The sequence below is a fragment of the Motacilla alba genome, chromosome 4, assembly GCF_015832195.1.
Source record: "Motacilla alba alba isolate MOTALB_02 chromosome 4, Motacilla_alba_V1.0_pri, whole genome shotgun sequence".
In the NCBI taxonomy this organism is placed as follows: Eukaryota; Metazoa; Chordata; class Aves; order Passeriformes; family Motacillidae; genus Motacilla; species Motacilla alba.
The window spans coordinates 140082-153845 of record NC_052019.1 but is presented as its reverse complement, the minus strand read 5'-3'; the positions used below and the strand labels follow the sequence as shown (position 1 = coordinate 153845).

Below are 13764 nucleotides of genomic sequence, written 5' to 3'. Positions count from 1 at the left end.
ATAGAGACCCTCATTAGCATATTGGGAGTGGGCGTGGCTCCAGCTCATTAGCATGAGCTGCGGTGGCAGGCGCGGTTTTCGGTCCCGCTCCGGCGCCAGGTGAGGCCTCAGGTGCGGATTTGGGCTTTCGGTTCCTAATCAGCGCCGGAGCGGTTTCACCGCTCGGGTCTTCACTCAGCGCTCATCGAGGTTCCGCTCTGGCGGCCCTACAAAACAGGAAACCCCAAAAACATCCGTCCTGTTTGTAACCCCATTTTTTTGCGCCGGTGCGATTCCTCCCGCGTTACTCAACACCACGGGGCAGCGTTTGGAATCCAGCGCGGGCAGAGCGGCAGAGAATGCTGCTGCAGGAAAAAACAAAACCAACCCGTGCGGTTTTACAGCACCCACACCTTTATTAGGGAAGTAAACGAACTGTCATTTCCTGGCAGGGTGGCCCTGGGGACAGTGGGGTGGCACAGGGGACTCGCGGCTCGCCCTCCTGCCTGCCGCAGCCACTCCGCTGTCCCTCCTCAGCTCCCAGCGGCTCACGGAGCAGAGGGACTCGTGCCGTGCCGTGCCGTGCCGAGCCGTGCCGTGCCGTGCCGTGCCGTGCCGAGCCGTGCCGTGCCGTGCCGTGCCGTGCCGTGCCGTGCCGAGCCCTGCTGCCTGCCGGGCAAAGGTCCCGCTGTGACCTCTGTCCCCAACCCCACCTCGTGCCCGGCCATGGAGCTGCTGGGGGCTCTGAGCCCCCCGTGGTGGCTCCTGTCGCTCCTGCTGCTGGCCCTGCTGCTCCGGGCCATGCGCAGGAGCCCCTGGGAGCCGCGCGAGTGTCCCACCGACCTGACGGGCAGGACGGTCATTGTCACCGGAGCCAACAGCGGTGAGCAGGGAAGGCGGGGACACGCGAGAGGGGGGTGGCGTGATGGCTGAGAGGCGACCTGCAGGGGACATGGGTGTCCCTTCGCCAGCCCAGGAGCCCAGTCCCTGCTTTGGGAGTGCTAAAGGCGGCAGGAGAAGCGGATGGCCACCCCTGGGCACCCACAGTGGGCTCCTGGTGCCCCCTGCCCACCTCCCGAGGCTGGGCTGTCTCAGCCCTGCTAATGACTGACGGACAAGGCCACCACGGCCACCATGTCACACCAGGGGTGGGGTCACTGCTCCCACCTGTGTCCCACTGCCAGGGGTGGGGGCACTATGGCCCCTTGTGTCCCACTGCCAGGGGTGGGGTCACTGTGCCCACCTGTGTCCCCCTGCCAGGGGTGGGGTCACTGTGCCCACCTGTGTCCCACTGCCACAAGGTCGGGCTGGCACTGCTGGAGACATTGGGACCCCCAGGCTGGGATTGGGATGTCCACACACGCCCAGGGACAGAGCGACCCCACACGTGCTGGGCTCCATCCCCTCCCCAGTGCCCATCATTTCTCGCTGGGTGGTTTTGGCCGCGGCAGGAGCTGCCCGAACCCTGGGGCACGGTCCCCAAAAGGACCAGAGGGACCTGGCTGGGACGACGCCCTCTCGGCGTCCCGCAGGCATCGGCAAGTGCGTGGCCACGGAGCTGGCGCGCCGCAACGCCCGCACCATCCTGGCGTGCCGGAGCCGGGAGCGGGGCCAGGCGGCCGTGGAGGAGATCCGGGCGGCCACCGGGAACCGGGAGGTGCTGCTGCGGCTGCTGGACACCGGCTCGCTGGCCTCGGTGCGCGCCTTCGCCGACGCCGTGCTGCGGGAGGAGACGCGCCTGGACGTGCTGGTCAACAACGCCGGCGTCACCGGTAGGTGCCGGGCCCTCCAGAGCCCCGTCCCGATGCCCCACGGCGCCGCCCGCCCGTGGGGGTACCGGTTGTTGGTTTATCTGATGTGGGTTGAAGGCACTTGAGACAGTAACTCGTGCTCGGATTCAAGTGTTTATTGTTTCTTATCAGTGAAACAGCCTCGCTGCTGTGAGCTCGGCAGCTTTTCAGTAGAAGGCACAAAATGGCCAACAATCTCCTGTTACAAGGGCTTTTCAGACTAAACTGTCCATTTAAGAACTGACACTTAAATTATTTTCCCTTTTAACCCAATAACTGATCCCAAAGAGCCCCCAGTGTGGATTTTTCTGCCACCCAAACCCATGAAGAAGCATGAAGAAGAAACCCAGGATGACATTCTGCGCCCTCCATCTTGCTCCCATCCACAACATACTAAAAATCCCAAAACCTGAATTCCTCACCAAGCGATACACCTGCACTGCTCTCTAGAATTTCACGCTTTTGTGGATTCCAGTCTGTCTTTAAGTCTAGGAAATGTTGTCCACGAATAAGGATCAAAGTCAGTGCTCCCCTGGGGGTCAGGGCAGACAAATATTCCCAGTGCCCTGGGTTTCCACTCCCACTCCTTTCAGGGCTGCCCTTCGCCATCACGTCCGAGGGGTTGGAGCAAACCTTCGCCACCAATTACCTGGGCCCGTTCCTGCTCACCAACCTGCTCCTGGGTGAGTGCGGGCCTTGGGGGACTCGGGGGGGGCTCCGGGGTCTCCTCCTGGCTCACGCCCTGCTCGGCACAGACCTCCTGAAGGCCTCGGCGCCCGCCCGGGTGGTCAACGTGTCGTCGTTCCGGCACAGCGCGGGCACGGCCGACAGCGGGTACCTGACGGGGCAGCGGCGCCCGGGCGGCTACGACGCCGCCTACAACAGCACCAAGCTGATGAACGTGCTCTTCACCGCCGAGCTGGCACGGCGCCTGCAGGGCACAGGTGGGTGCCGGGTCACGCCGGGCTCAGCCGTGCCGCGTGGCACCCTGGGGACACCCCCTGTGCCAACACCCCGTGCTCCCGTGCCAAACCTCAGGGGCTGCCGGGGTTTGAGACTCGCTGGGGTCCTCCAAGGGCGGCACAGCCCGGGCTGAAATCAGGCTGGGGGCTGCTCTGCGAGGGATTTGGGGTCCCCGGGGCGCCCACCCTGCTGACGGTGCGGCCTGGCAGGGGTGACGGCCAACGCGTTGAGCCCCGGCGTGGTGAGCACCGGCATCATGCGCCACTTCAGCTGGCCCGCGCGGGCGCTCTTCGGCCTCCTCCGTCCCTTCATGAAGGTGAGCGGGGCCGGGTGCTGCCCAGCCCGGGGGCAGCGGGGTGGGAGGGCAGCGCCGGGCCCCTCCTCACCCCTGCTTCCCCGCAGTCAGCAGAGCAGGGCGCCGCCAGCACCATCTTCTGCGCCATCTCGGAGGAAGCCGCGGGCATCACCGGGAAATACTTCGACAGCAGCTGCCGGCTGGCGCTGCCCTCGGCGGCCGCCCGCGACGCCGCGCTGGCACGGAAGCTCTGGGAGGCGTCGGAGCGGCTGACGGGGCTCGCGGAGGACGACTGAGCCAGCGGGATGTCACCTGTCACCTCTCAGCGCGGGAACGGGGACGCGGACGCCGCTCTGCTCCCCCCGTGCCCACCCTGCGCTGCCCAGGGGACAACGTGGCGCCGGCCGGCCGCGACAGTGACGATTTTATTAAAAACCCCAGCGCTACAACCAGCTGATGTCCAGGTCCAGCCGCTGCTTCCTCACGGCCCGCAGGAAGGCGTCGTAGTCGCGCCGGTGGATGTCGGGGCAGCGCGACAGGTCCAGGCGCCGCAGGGGCCCCTCGGAGCCCAGCAGCTGCCACACGGCGCCGGGCGACACGCGGCTCTCTGCCAGCGACAGCTCCCGCAGCTCCCGCAGCCCTGGCCCCGCCAGCGCCAGCTCCAGCACCGGGTCCAGCGGGAAGGGCACGGCCAGCAGGCGCAGCGTCCGCAGCCGCGGCGCCTGGCACAGCACCGAGGCCAGCGTGGAGCTCAGCAGCGGCCCGTGCGCGGCCGGCACGGGCCCGGCCAGGGTCAGCGAGAAGCTCTGGAGCTGGGGCAGCCCCCGGGGCAGCAGGTCGGTGGCCCAGCGTGGTGGCGGGGCAGAGGCATCCTCCTCGGGGGGCTCGCGGCGGGCGTGGGGGTCCGGCGGCGCTTCCAGGTCGGCCCTGAAGCTCTGCAGGTTTGGGCAGCCGGCGAGGAGGGCGGGCAGCGAGAGAGGGTCGCGGCAGCCGAAGCCGTGCAGGCTCAGGGCGCTCAGGCGGGCGCCCAGGCCCCGCGCCAGGGGCAGCACCTCTGCCAGCGCCCGGCTGTGCCAGCCGGAGCAGACCAGAGTCACCCGGGACAGGCACTTCCAGCCCGGCAGCTCCCGGAGCCCTGAGGGGCCGCGACCGTCCCCCAGCAACACGTGGACCTCCTCGGCTTGGGGACACACGGCGTGCACGGTGCCCAGGGCGTCCTCCTCCACCTCCTCCAGCTGCCGCAGGGGCAGCGTCACCGGGGCACCCTCCGGGGCAGCGCCCCGGCCCCGCGCCAGCTCCTCCAGCGAGGGGAAACCCTCGGAGTCCTCGGCGCCACCCAGCCGCCCCGAGCGCAGCAGCCGGAGCACGTCGGGCAGGGCGGCGTGCGCCAGCTCCTCCAGGCGCGGCAGCGCCAGCAGCAGGAAGGCCAAGGCGGGCACCGCGTCGCCGTGCCCGGCGTGCTCCGTGTCGCGGGCCAGCAGGACGCGCAGCGCGGGGCAGCCCGGGCGCCGCTCCGCGGGGTCGTAGGCCAGGTGGCGCAGGGCGCGCGGCGTCACCTTCCTGCAGGCGGACACGTCGAGGTGGCGCAGCTGGCGGCAGCAGGAGCCCACGGCCGACAGCACCTGCAGGTTGGCCTGGGTGTGCGCCAGCCCCAGGCGGCTCAGGCAGGGCAGCCCCTCGGCCAGGTCCACCAGCACGGCCGGGGAGAGCCGCCCGCAGCCGTGCAGGTCCAGCTCGCTCAGGCCCTGCAGCCACACGGGGGGAGCCTCAGTGGGGCGGGCAGGGGGCACGGATGCCACTCTCACCCCCTGTGATTCAGGGCTCAAAGAAGGTGGGCAGGCCCTGTCTGCTCCCCCCGTCCCAACCCTCGGCACATGGATGATGGCACCCCTGGCTGCCCCGGTGATGGTGGGCATCCCCTGCCCCATGGAGGGTGGGCACCCACCTCAAGCTCTGTCCCCCTTACCCCATGGAAGCTGGGCACCCCCACCTTCCCCCAGAGGATGGGCACCACTGTCCCACTCTTCTATATCCTAGAGGGTGTCACACCCAACCTAACTCCCCCTGCCCCACAGCCCTGCTCCCCCAGAGCGTTGTCACCCCCTGCCCCATGCAGGGTGGGCACCCCCTGCCCTACAGACACCACTCCCAGCCCCAGCCCACAGCCCACAGACCCCTGTCCCACTCTCCCATCCCCTTAGAGGGGGTCACGCCCAGCCTGACTCCCCCTGCCCCACAGACCATGGCACTCCCAGCGCGTTGTCACCCCCTGCCCCATGGAAGGTGGGCACCCCCAACCCCACAGACACCACTCCCAGCCCCACTCCCGCAGAGCAGGGGACAGGTCTGTGTCTGTCCCACAGATAAGGACACCCCTGTCCCACTCATCCCCTTAAGAGTGTGGTGACACCCAGCCTCACTCCCCGTGCCCCACAGACCATGGCACTCCCAGCCCTGCTCCCCCAGAGTGTTGGCACCCCGTGCCCCATGGATGGTGGGCACTCACCCCAAGCTCTATCCCCCTTACCCCATGGAAGGTGGGCACCCCCAGCCCTACAGAGGATGGGCACCCCTGTCCCACTCTTCTATATCCTAGAGGGTGTCACACCCAACCTAACTCCCCCTGTGTCCCACAGCCCTGCTCCCCCAGAGCGTTGTCACCCCCTGCCCCACGGAGGGTGGGCACTCACCCCAAGCTCTGTCCCCCTTACCCCATGGAAAGTGAGCACCCCCAGCCCCATGGAAGGTGGGCACCCCTATTTCACTCTCCTATCTCCTAGAGGGAGTCACACCCCTGCCCCACAGACCATGGCACTCCCTGCTCTGCTCCCCCAGAGTGTTGGCACCCCATGCTGGGTGGGCACTCACCCCAAGCTCTATCCCCCCTGCCCCACAGAAGGTGGGCACCCCCAACCCCACAGACACCACTCCCAGCTCCATCCCCCAGCCCACAGCCCCCCTGTCCCACTCTCCCATTCCCTTAGAGGGGGTCACACCCAGCCTCCCTCCCCCTGCCCCAGAGACCATGGCACTCCCAGAGCGTTGTCACCCCCTGCCCCACGGAGGGTGGGCACTCACCCCAAGCTCTGTCCCCCTTACCTCATGGAAAGTGAGCACCCCCAGCCCCATGGAAGGTGGGCACCCCTATTTCACTCTCCTATCTCCTAGAGGGAGTCACACCCCTGCCCCACAGACCATGGCACCCCCAGCCCTGCTCCCCCAGAGTGTTGGCACCCCATGCAGGGTGGGCACTCACCCCAAGCTCTATCCCCCTTACCCCATGGAAGGTGGGCACCCCCAACCCCACAGACGTTACTCCCAGCCCCACTCCCGCAGAGCAGGGGACAGGTCTGTGTCTGTCCCACAGATAAGGACACCCCTGTCCCACTCATCCCCTTAAGAGTGTGGTGACACCCAGCCTCACTCCCCCTGCCCCACAGACCATGGCATTCCCAGCCCTGTTCCCCCAGAGCGTTGTCACCCCCTGCCCCACGGAGGGTGGGCACTCACCCCAAGCTCTATCCCCCTTACCCCATGGAAGGTGGGCACCCCTATCCCACTCTCCTATCTCCTAGAGGGAGTCACACCCCTGCCCCACAGACCATGGCACCCCCAGCCCTGCTCCCCCAGAGTGTTGGCACCCCCTGCCCCATGCAGGGTGGGCACTCACCCCAAGCTCTATCCCCCCTGCCCCACGGAAGGTGGGCACCCCAAACCCCACAGACACCACTCCCAGCTCCATCCCCCATCCCCCATCCCCCTGTCCCCGTGTCCCCCGTGCCCACCTGGCAGCGCAGCACGATGAGGTGCCCCAGGGCGTTGCTGGCCACGGCGGGGCAGGCGCGCAGGCTGAGCCGGCGCAGGTGCGGCAGCAGCAGCAGGTGCAGCGCCGCCCGCGACAGCCGCCGGCTCGTGCCCAGCAGCTGCAGCAGCTCCTGCACCAGCTCGCAGGCTGGGGGGACACCGGGGGGTCAGCTAGGGCTGGCACCTCCCCGTCAGCCCCCCGAGGCGTCCCCCAGAGCTCACCCAGGTCGTTGAAGGGCCCCACGAGGAAGCGGAACTCGTACTCGTCCAGGTAATTGTCACTGTAGTCCTTGGCCCAGAGGCTCTGCATGTGCTGGGCCAGGCTCTGCAGGCACAGCGCGGCCAGCGAGGGCAGCGCCCGCCGCCGGGGCATCTCTGAATGGGGACAGGGACACTCAGGGACAGCCAGCACGGGCACCGCCCGCCGCCGGGGCATCCCTGAATGGGGACAGGGACACTCAGGGACAGCCAGCACGGGCACTGCCTGCTGCCAGTGTATCCCTGCACAGGGACAGGGACACTCAGGGACAGCCAGCACGGGCACCGCCCGCCGCCGGGGCATCCCTGCTCGGGGACAGGGACACTCAGGGACAGCCACTGCAGGTACTGTGCCACCAGGACATCCCTGGGACAGGGACACTCAGGGACAGCCACCACGGGCACTGCCCGCCACCGGGGCATCCCTGAATGGGGACAGGGACAGGGAGAGTCAGGGACAGGCACCCTGGGAAACGGGCAAAGAACCCTGGGAATTGGGAAAAAGCCCCGGGAAATGGGGAAAGAACCCCAGGGAGAGGGAGAAGAACTCTGAGAAATGGGGAAAGAATCTTGGAAATGAGGAAAAGAGCCTGGGAAATGGGGAAAGAACCCCGGGAAATGGGAAGAAGTCCCAGGAAATAGGAAGAAAACCCAGGAGATGGGGAAAAACCCCGGGAAACAGGGAAAAAAAACCTGGGAAATGGGGAAAAACCCCTGGAAATGGGGAAAGAACCTTGGGAAATGGGAAAAGAACTCTGGGAAATGGGGAAAGAAGCCCAGGAAGTGGGAAAAGAACCCTGGGAAATGGGGGGAAAACCCCAGCAAGTGGGGAAAGAACCCTGGAAATGGGGACAAAAATATGGGAAATGGGGGAAGAACCTGGGAAATGGGGGAAAAACATGGGAAATGGGAAAAATCCCTGGGAAATGGGAAAAATCCCTGGGAAATGGGAGGAAAAACCTCAGAAATGGGGAAAGAGCCCAGGGAAATGGGGGGAAAAAAACCTCAGGAAATGTGGAAAACCCCTGGGAAATGGGGAAAGAACTCTGGGAAATGGGGGGAAAACCCCAGGAAATGGGGAAAGAAGCCTGGAAATGGGGAAAATCCCTGGGAAATGGGGGAAAAACCCTGGAAATGGAGAAAAAATATGGGAAATGGGGAAAGAACCTGGGAAATGGGAGAAGAACCTGGGAAATAGAAAAAGAACCTGGGAAATTTGGAAAGAGCCCTGGGAATGGGGGAAAAACCTCAGGAAATGGGGAAAGAAGCCTGGAAATGGGGAAAGAAACCTGGGAAATGGGGAAAGAAGCCTGGAAATGGGGAAAGAAGCCTGGAAATGGGGAAAGAAACCTGGGAAATGGGGAAAGAAGCCTGGAAATGGGGAAAGAAATCCTTGGAAATGGGGAAAAACTCCAGGAAGTGGGGAAAGAACCCCCGGAAATGGGGAAAATCCCGGGAAATGGGGAAAGAACCCTGGGAAATGGGGGAAAATATGGGAAATGTGGGAAGAACACCAAGAAATGGGGGAAGAACCCCGGGAAATGGGGAAAGGACCTGGGAAATGGGGAAAATCTTGGAAAATGGGGAAAAACCCCTGGGAAATGGGGGAAGAACCCTCAGGTACCGGCACAGGACCCTCAGGGACAGGAGGGGACCCCAGGAATGGGGACAGTCCCTCCAGGAAGCAGCTGAGGCACAGGGAGGGAACTCTGGGACACGGGAGCAGGTGAGTAACCAGGGAGGGGCCGCGTGTCACTGTCACTGTCACTGCCACTGCCACTGTCACCTGGGCACGGCCGCCGGGAACTCCCAGGGAACGTCAGCAGGGGACAGGGAGGGGACACTGGGATGGGACACCGGGACAGGACAGGGGATGGGACACTGGGATGGGACACTGGGAATGGGACATTGGGAATAGGACAGCAGGGATGGGACATTGGGGATGGGACATTGGGATGGGACACTGGGAATGGGACATTGGGAATGGGACAGCAGGAGGGGACATTGGGGATGGGACACCAGGATGGGACACCGGGACAGGACAGGGAATGGGACACTGGGAATGGGACACTGGGATGGGACACTGGGATGGGACACTGGGACGGGACACCGGGATGGGACATTGGGAATAGGACAGCAGGGATGGGACACTGGGATGGGACACTGGGATGGGACACTGGATTGGGACACTGGGACGGGACACCGGGATGGGACGTTGGGAATAGGACAGCAGGGATGGGACACCAGGATGGGACACCGGGATGGCAGCGGATCTCGGGGGATGGCCCCAAACCCTTCCCGGAGGGACCGGACCGGGTCCAGCGGGGAAATTCCAAGGGAGGAAATTCCCCCACTTCCATCGGCCCCTCCTCGAGCCTGTCCTTGGGGATCCTCGGGGACATTCACACTCCCCCCCCTCCGCCCCTTTCGGGTCCCCTCTCCCCGTCCCTTCCCTGCCCAAACCCCAAAACCCCGGGAACAAGCACCCCGTTGCCATGGCAACACCTCCCGCGACCACTCCGCGGCCGCGCCAGCCCGGGAGCACTCACCGAGGGCCGCCTTGTCCCGCCGCTCCCGTCCCGTCGCGCTGCTTCCTCCTCCTCCTCCTTCTCCTTTTCCTCCTCATCCTCCTCCCCGGGCCTGGCGCCGCCATCACTCGCCCCTCCCTTTGGCCGGCTTCACTTTGCTCACTGCGCATGCCCAGAGCGTAAAGACCCTTCCGCCATTACTCCTTCCTCGGGCTGCCCCGCGCCGTGCCTGACGCCCGGCGCGGCCGTGGCGTTGTGATAGAAAGGGTAAGGCCGCGCCGGGCGTCAGGCAGGGCGCGGGGCAGCCCGCGTGGGGGCTTTGTTGTCGGGCGGGGTCGACGGTACCGGGAGCGGCCGGGCCTGAGGTACCGGGGGAGGCCTGAGGGACCGGGGGAGGCCTGGGGGGGTCGGAGCGTCCCGGGAATGGCGGGAGATGCGGATTTGGGGCGGGGGGGAGAGAGGGAGGAGCGGCGGGAGCGGTGGGACGCTGAGGGTCCTTCGTTGTGAGGGGTTTGGGGGGGGCTGAGGGGGTTTTGGGGGCTCTGAGGGGTTTTGGGGGGTCTGGGTGTGGGGTAAAGGGGTGCTCGGAGGGATGGGGGTTTGTGGGGTTTTAGTGGGGGGGGTTTCCAGGAGGTTTAGGGGGGTGTGTGGAGGGCTGCGGGAGAGGATTGAAGGGATCCGGGGGGGTATTTGGGGTTTTAGGGCAGCTCCAAAAGGGTTTTTGGGGGTCCTGACGTGGTCGAGGGGGTGATTTGGGGCTGGGTGGGTGGATCTGGGGGGGCGTTTAGGGGCTACGAGTGGTTTGTGGGGGTGTATGGGGGGATTTAGAGGGGTGTTGAGTCCTTTAGGGATGTTAGGGGGCATTTAGGGATTTTAGGAGGCATTTAGGGGTGTTAAAGGGGGATTTAGGGATGTTTAGGGACATTTGGGGTGTTTTGGGGGCATTTAGGGCTGTTTGGGGAGGGCTTAGGCTGCTTAGGGGGCATTTAAGGGTGCTTTGCGGGATTTAGGGGTTTTTAGGGTCATATCAGGGTTGTGGAGGGGTCTGCAGGGATATTTAGGGAGGTTTTGGGGGGCATTTAGGGCTTTTGGGGGGCACTTAGAGCGTTTAGGGGGCATTTAGGGCTATTTTGGGGCATTTAGGGCTATTTTGGGGCATTTAGGGCTGTTTTGGGGGCAGTCAGGGGTGTTTAGGGAGGTTTTAGGGGTGTTTGGAAGGGCTTCAGGGGATTTTAGGCTCATTTTGGGGTCGCAGAGGGGTCTGCAGGGGCATTTAGGGCTGTTTGGGGGCATTTAGAGATGTTTTGGGGGGATTTAGGGGTTTTTAGGGTCAGTTTGGGGTTGTGGAGGGATATTCAGGGGTGTTTGGGGAGGATTTAAGGGTTTTTAGGGGACATTCAGGACTGTTTTGGGGACATTCAGGGCTGTTTTGGGGCACTTAGGACTGTTTTGGGGCATTCAGGGTTTTTTGGAAGGAGTTGAGGGGTTTTTAGGGCCATTTCAGAGTTGTGGGGGGTCTGCAGGGGCATTTAGGGCCGTTTAGGGGGATTTAGGGCTGCTTGGGGGGGACTTAGGGGTGTTTTGGGGGTATTTTGGGATGTTTTGGGGGCATTTAGAGAAGTTTAGGGGGGATTTAGCGGATTTTAGGGTCATTTTGGGGTTGTGGAGAGTCTATAGGGGCATTTAGGGCTGCTTTTTGGGGGAATTTAGGGAAGTTTAGGGGTTTTAGGGAAGTTTAGGGGGCATTTAGGGCTGTTTAGGGGTACTTAGGGCTGTTTAGGGGGCTTTTAGGGACATTTAGGGGGCATTTAGGACTGTTTTGGGGGCTTTTAGGGGCGTTTAGGGGGCATTTAGGACTGTTTTGGGGGCTTTTAGGGGCGTTTAGGGGGCATTTAGGGCTGTTTAGGGGTTTTAGGGAAGTTTAGGGGGCATTTAGGGCTGTTTAGGAGGCATTTAGGGATTTTTAGGGAAGTTTCGGGGGGTTTAGGGCTGTTCAGGGCTGTTCTGGGGTTATTCAGGGCTGTTTTGGGGCATTCAGGAGTATCTGGAAGGAGTTTAGGGGTTTTAGGGGCGTTTCAGAGTTGTGGGGGGTCTGCAGGGGCATTTAGGGCTGTTTTGAGGGATTGGGGTTTTGAGAGACTGGGGTTTTTTGGATGGATTGGGGTTTTGATGGATTTGGGTTCTTTTGAGGAAATGGGGTTTTTTGGATTGGGGTTTTTTGGCTAGATTGGGATTTTTGAGGAAATGGGGTTTTTAGAGATTGGGGTTTTTTTGAGGGATTGGGGTTTTTGGAGGGAATGGGATTTTGATGGATTAGGGTTTTATGGCTGGGTTGGGATTTTTTGAGGAAATGGGGTTTTTAGAGATTGGGGTTTTTTGAGGGATTGAGTCTTTTGGAAGGAATGGGGTTTTGATGGATTTGGGATCTTTTGAGGAAATGGAAAATCAAAACCCCATCAAAATGGGGTTTTGATGGATTGGGGTTTTTTGGCTGGATTGGGATTTTGAGGAAATAGGGTTTTGAGTGAATGGGATTTTGATAGATTGGGGTTTTGAAGGAATAGGATTTTGATGGATTGGGGTTTTTAGGAGGGATTGAGTCTTTTGGAAGGAATGGGGTTTTGATGGATTGGGGTTTTTTTGATGGATTGGGTTTTTTTTGATGGATTGGGGTTTTTGAGGGAATGGGTTTTTGATAGATTGGGGTTTTGATAGAGTGGGGTTTTTGGAGGGAATGGGATTTTGGTGGATTAGGGTTTTATGGCTGGTTTGGGATTTTTTGAGGAAATGATGTTTTGATAGAATGGGGTTTTTAGAGATTGGGGTTTTTAGAGATTGAGTTTTTTTTGAGGAATTGGGTTTTTTGGAAGGAATGGGGTTTTGAGGGAATGGGTTTTTTTGAGGGAATGGGGTTTTGATGGATCGGGGTTTTGATGGATCAGTGTTCTGATAGATTGGGGATTTTTGATGAATTAGGGTTTTTTGATGGATTGGGGTTCTGATAGATTGGGGATTTTTGATGAATTAGGGTTTTTTGATGGAATGGGGTTTTCATGGATTAGGGATTTTTGATGGATTAGGGATTTTTGATGGATTGGGGTTTTTTGGATGGATTGGTGTTCTGATAGATTGGGGATTTTTGATGAATTAGGATTTTTTTGATGAATTAGGGTTTTTGGAAGGATTGGGGTTTTGATGGAATGTGGTTCTGGATTATGGAATGATTCCCCCCTGAGTTCCCCCCCGCTCCATGCCCTCATTCTCCAACCCTCCGAGGGAAGGGGCAGCTCAGGAATCCCCTAAAGAACCAGGGAATAAACTTTAACCCGGGAATCGCCCCGAGCACGATCCGCCAGGCTTCGGGAGGGATCCCGGCATTCTGCTCCGGCCGCCCCGCACAGCCCCGAGCGGTCCCGTCCCTCCCGTTCCCGTTCCCGAGTCACCTTATCCCGGTGGCGGCCGAAAGCACCGACCCCCGCCGCACCCTCGGTGTGTCCGGGGAGAGCCGGGAATGCGAGCCGGGAATGCGCCGGGATCGTCCCCGGGCGGGAAGGGATGGGAGGAGGAGGAGGGGAGGAAGAGGGGGAGGCTGCGGGGGCTGCGGTGCCGCGGTGCAGCCGAGCAGGGCGCAGGCTCCAGCCGCGGGTCCTAGCGCCGCCAGCCGCCGCACCGGGAACGGGATTCCTGGGGGAAACCCATGGGAGAGACCCCTGGGGCACCGGGAACGGGATCCCGGGGGAAACCCATGGGGAGAGACCCCCTGGGGCACCGGGAATGGGATCCCGAGGGAAACCCATGGGAGAGACCCCCTGGGGCACCGGGAACCCGATCCCGGGGGAAACCCATGGGGAGAGACACCCTGGGGCACCGGGAACGGGATCCCGGGGGAAACCCATGGGAGAGACCCCCTGGAGCACCGGGAATGGGATCCCGGGGGACACCCATGGGAGAGACCCCCTGGGGCACCGGGAATGGGATCCCGGGGGACACCCATGGGAGAGACCCCCTGGGGCACCGGGAACGGGATCCCGGGGGTGAAACCCATCAGGAGAGACCCCCTGGGGCACCGGGAACGGGATTCCGGGGGAAACCCATGGGGAGAGACCCCCTGGAGCACCGGGAACCGGATCCCGGGGGGAAAAGGCAT

At 62.4% G+C, this 13764-nt stretch overlaps 3 protein-coding genes across 3 annotated transcripts in view; 2 read left to right on the top strand and 1 right to left on the bottom strand.

Moving 5' to 3' along the window:
• Positions 1–52: 52 nt before the first annotated feature.
• LOC119700404 (retinol dehydrogenase 12-like) lies at positions 53–3479 on the top strand. Its single transcript, XM_038135525.1, has 7 exons — positions 53–62; positions 143–862; positions 1512–1751; positions 2363–2452; positions 2525–2713; positions 2942–3048; positions 3135–3479. The coding sequence occupies exons 1-7, from the start codon at positions 53–55 to the stop codon at positions 3321–3323; spliced, it is 1545 nt and encodes a 514-aa protein (XP_037991453.1). The 3' UTR covers positions 3324–3479.
• On the bottom strand, positions 3435–13117 carry LOC119700356. Its single transcript, XM_038135388.1, has 5 exons — positions 13061–13117; positions 9639–9779; positions 7054–7206; positions 6813–6979; positions 3435–4772 (listed from the first exon to the last, which is right to left on the bottom strand). The coding sequence occupies exons 3-5, from the start codon at positions 7202–7204 to the stop codon at positions 3471–3473; spliced, it is 1620 nt and encodes a 539-aa protein (XP_037991316.1). The 5' UTR covers positions 7205–7206; positions 9639–9779; positions 13061–13117; the 3' UTR covers positions 3435–3470.
• Positions 9842–13764, top strand: part of DCTN1 (dynactin subunit 1) — a 63177-nt gene continuing 59254 nt past the window's right edge. The window contains exon 1 of the mRNA XM_038135385.1: positions 9842–9982. The gene's annotated coding sequence lies outside the window, so the exon portion shown is untranslated. The remainder of the gene's footprint in view (positions 9983–13764) is intronic.

Bases quoted from the DNA above. Each gene is read 5' to 3' on its own strand.
- LOC119700356 (XM_038135388.1), bottom strand. From the start codon at position 7,204: ATGCCCCGGCGGCGGGCGCTGCCCTCGCTGGCCGCGCTGTGCCTGCAG. The intron at 6,980-7,053 runs GTGAGCTCTGGG...GTGTCCCCCCAG, and splicing joins GGGGCCCTTCAACGACCTGG to CCTGCGAGCTGGTGCAGGAG. The intron at 4,773-6,812 runs GTGGGCACGGGG...GTGTGGCTGCAG, and splicing joins TCATCGTGCTGCGCTGCCAG to GGCCTGAGCGAGCTGGACCT.
- LOC119700404 (XM_038135525.1), top strand. The intron at 2,453-2,524 runs GTGAGTGCGGGC...TGCTCGGCACAG, and splicing joins GCTCACCAACCTGCTCCTGG to ACCTCCTGAAGGCCTCGGCG. The intron at 2,714-2,941 runs GTGGGTGCCGGG...GCGGCCTGGCAG, and splicing joins ACGGCGCCTGCAGGGCACAG to GGGTGACGGCCAACGCGTTG.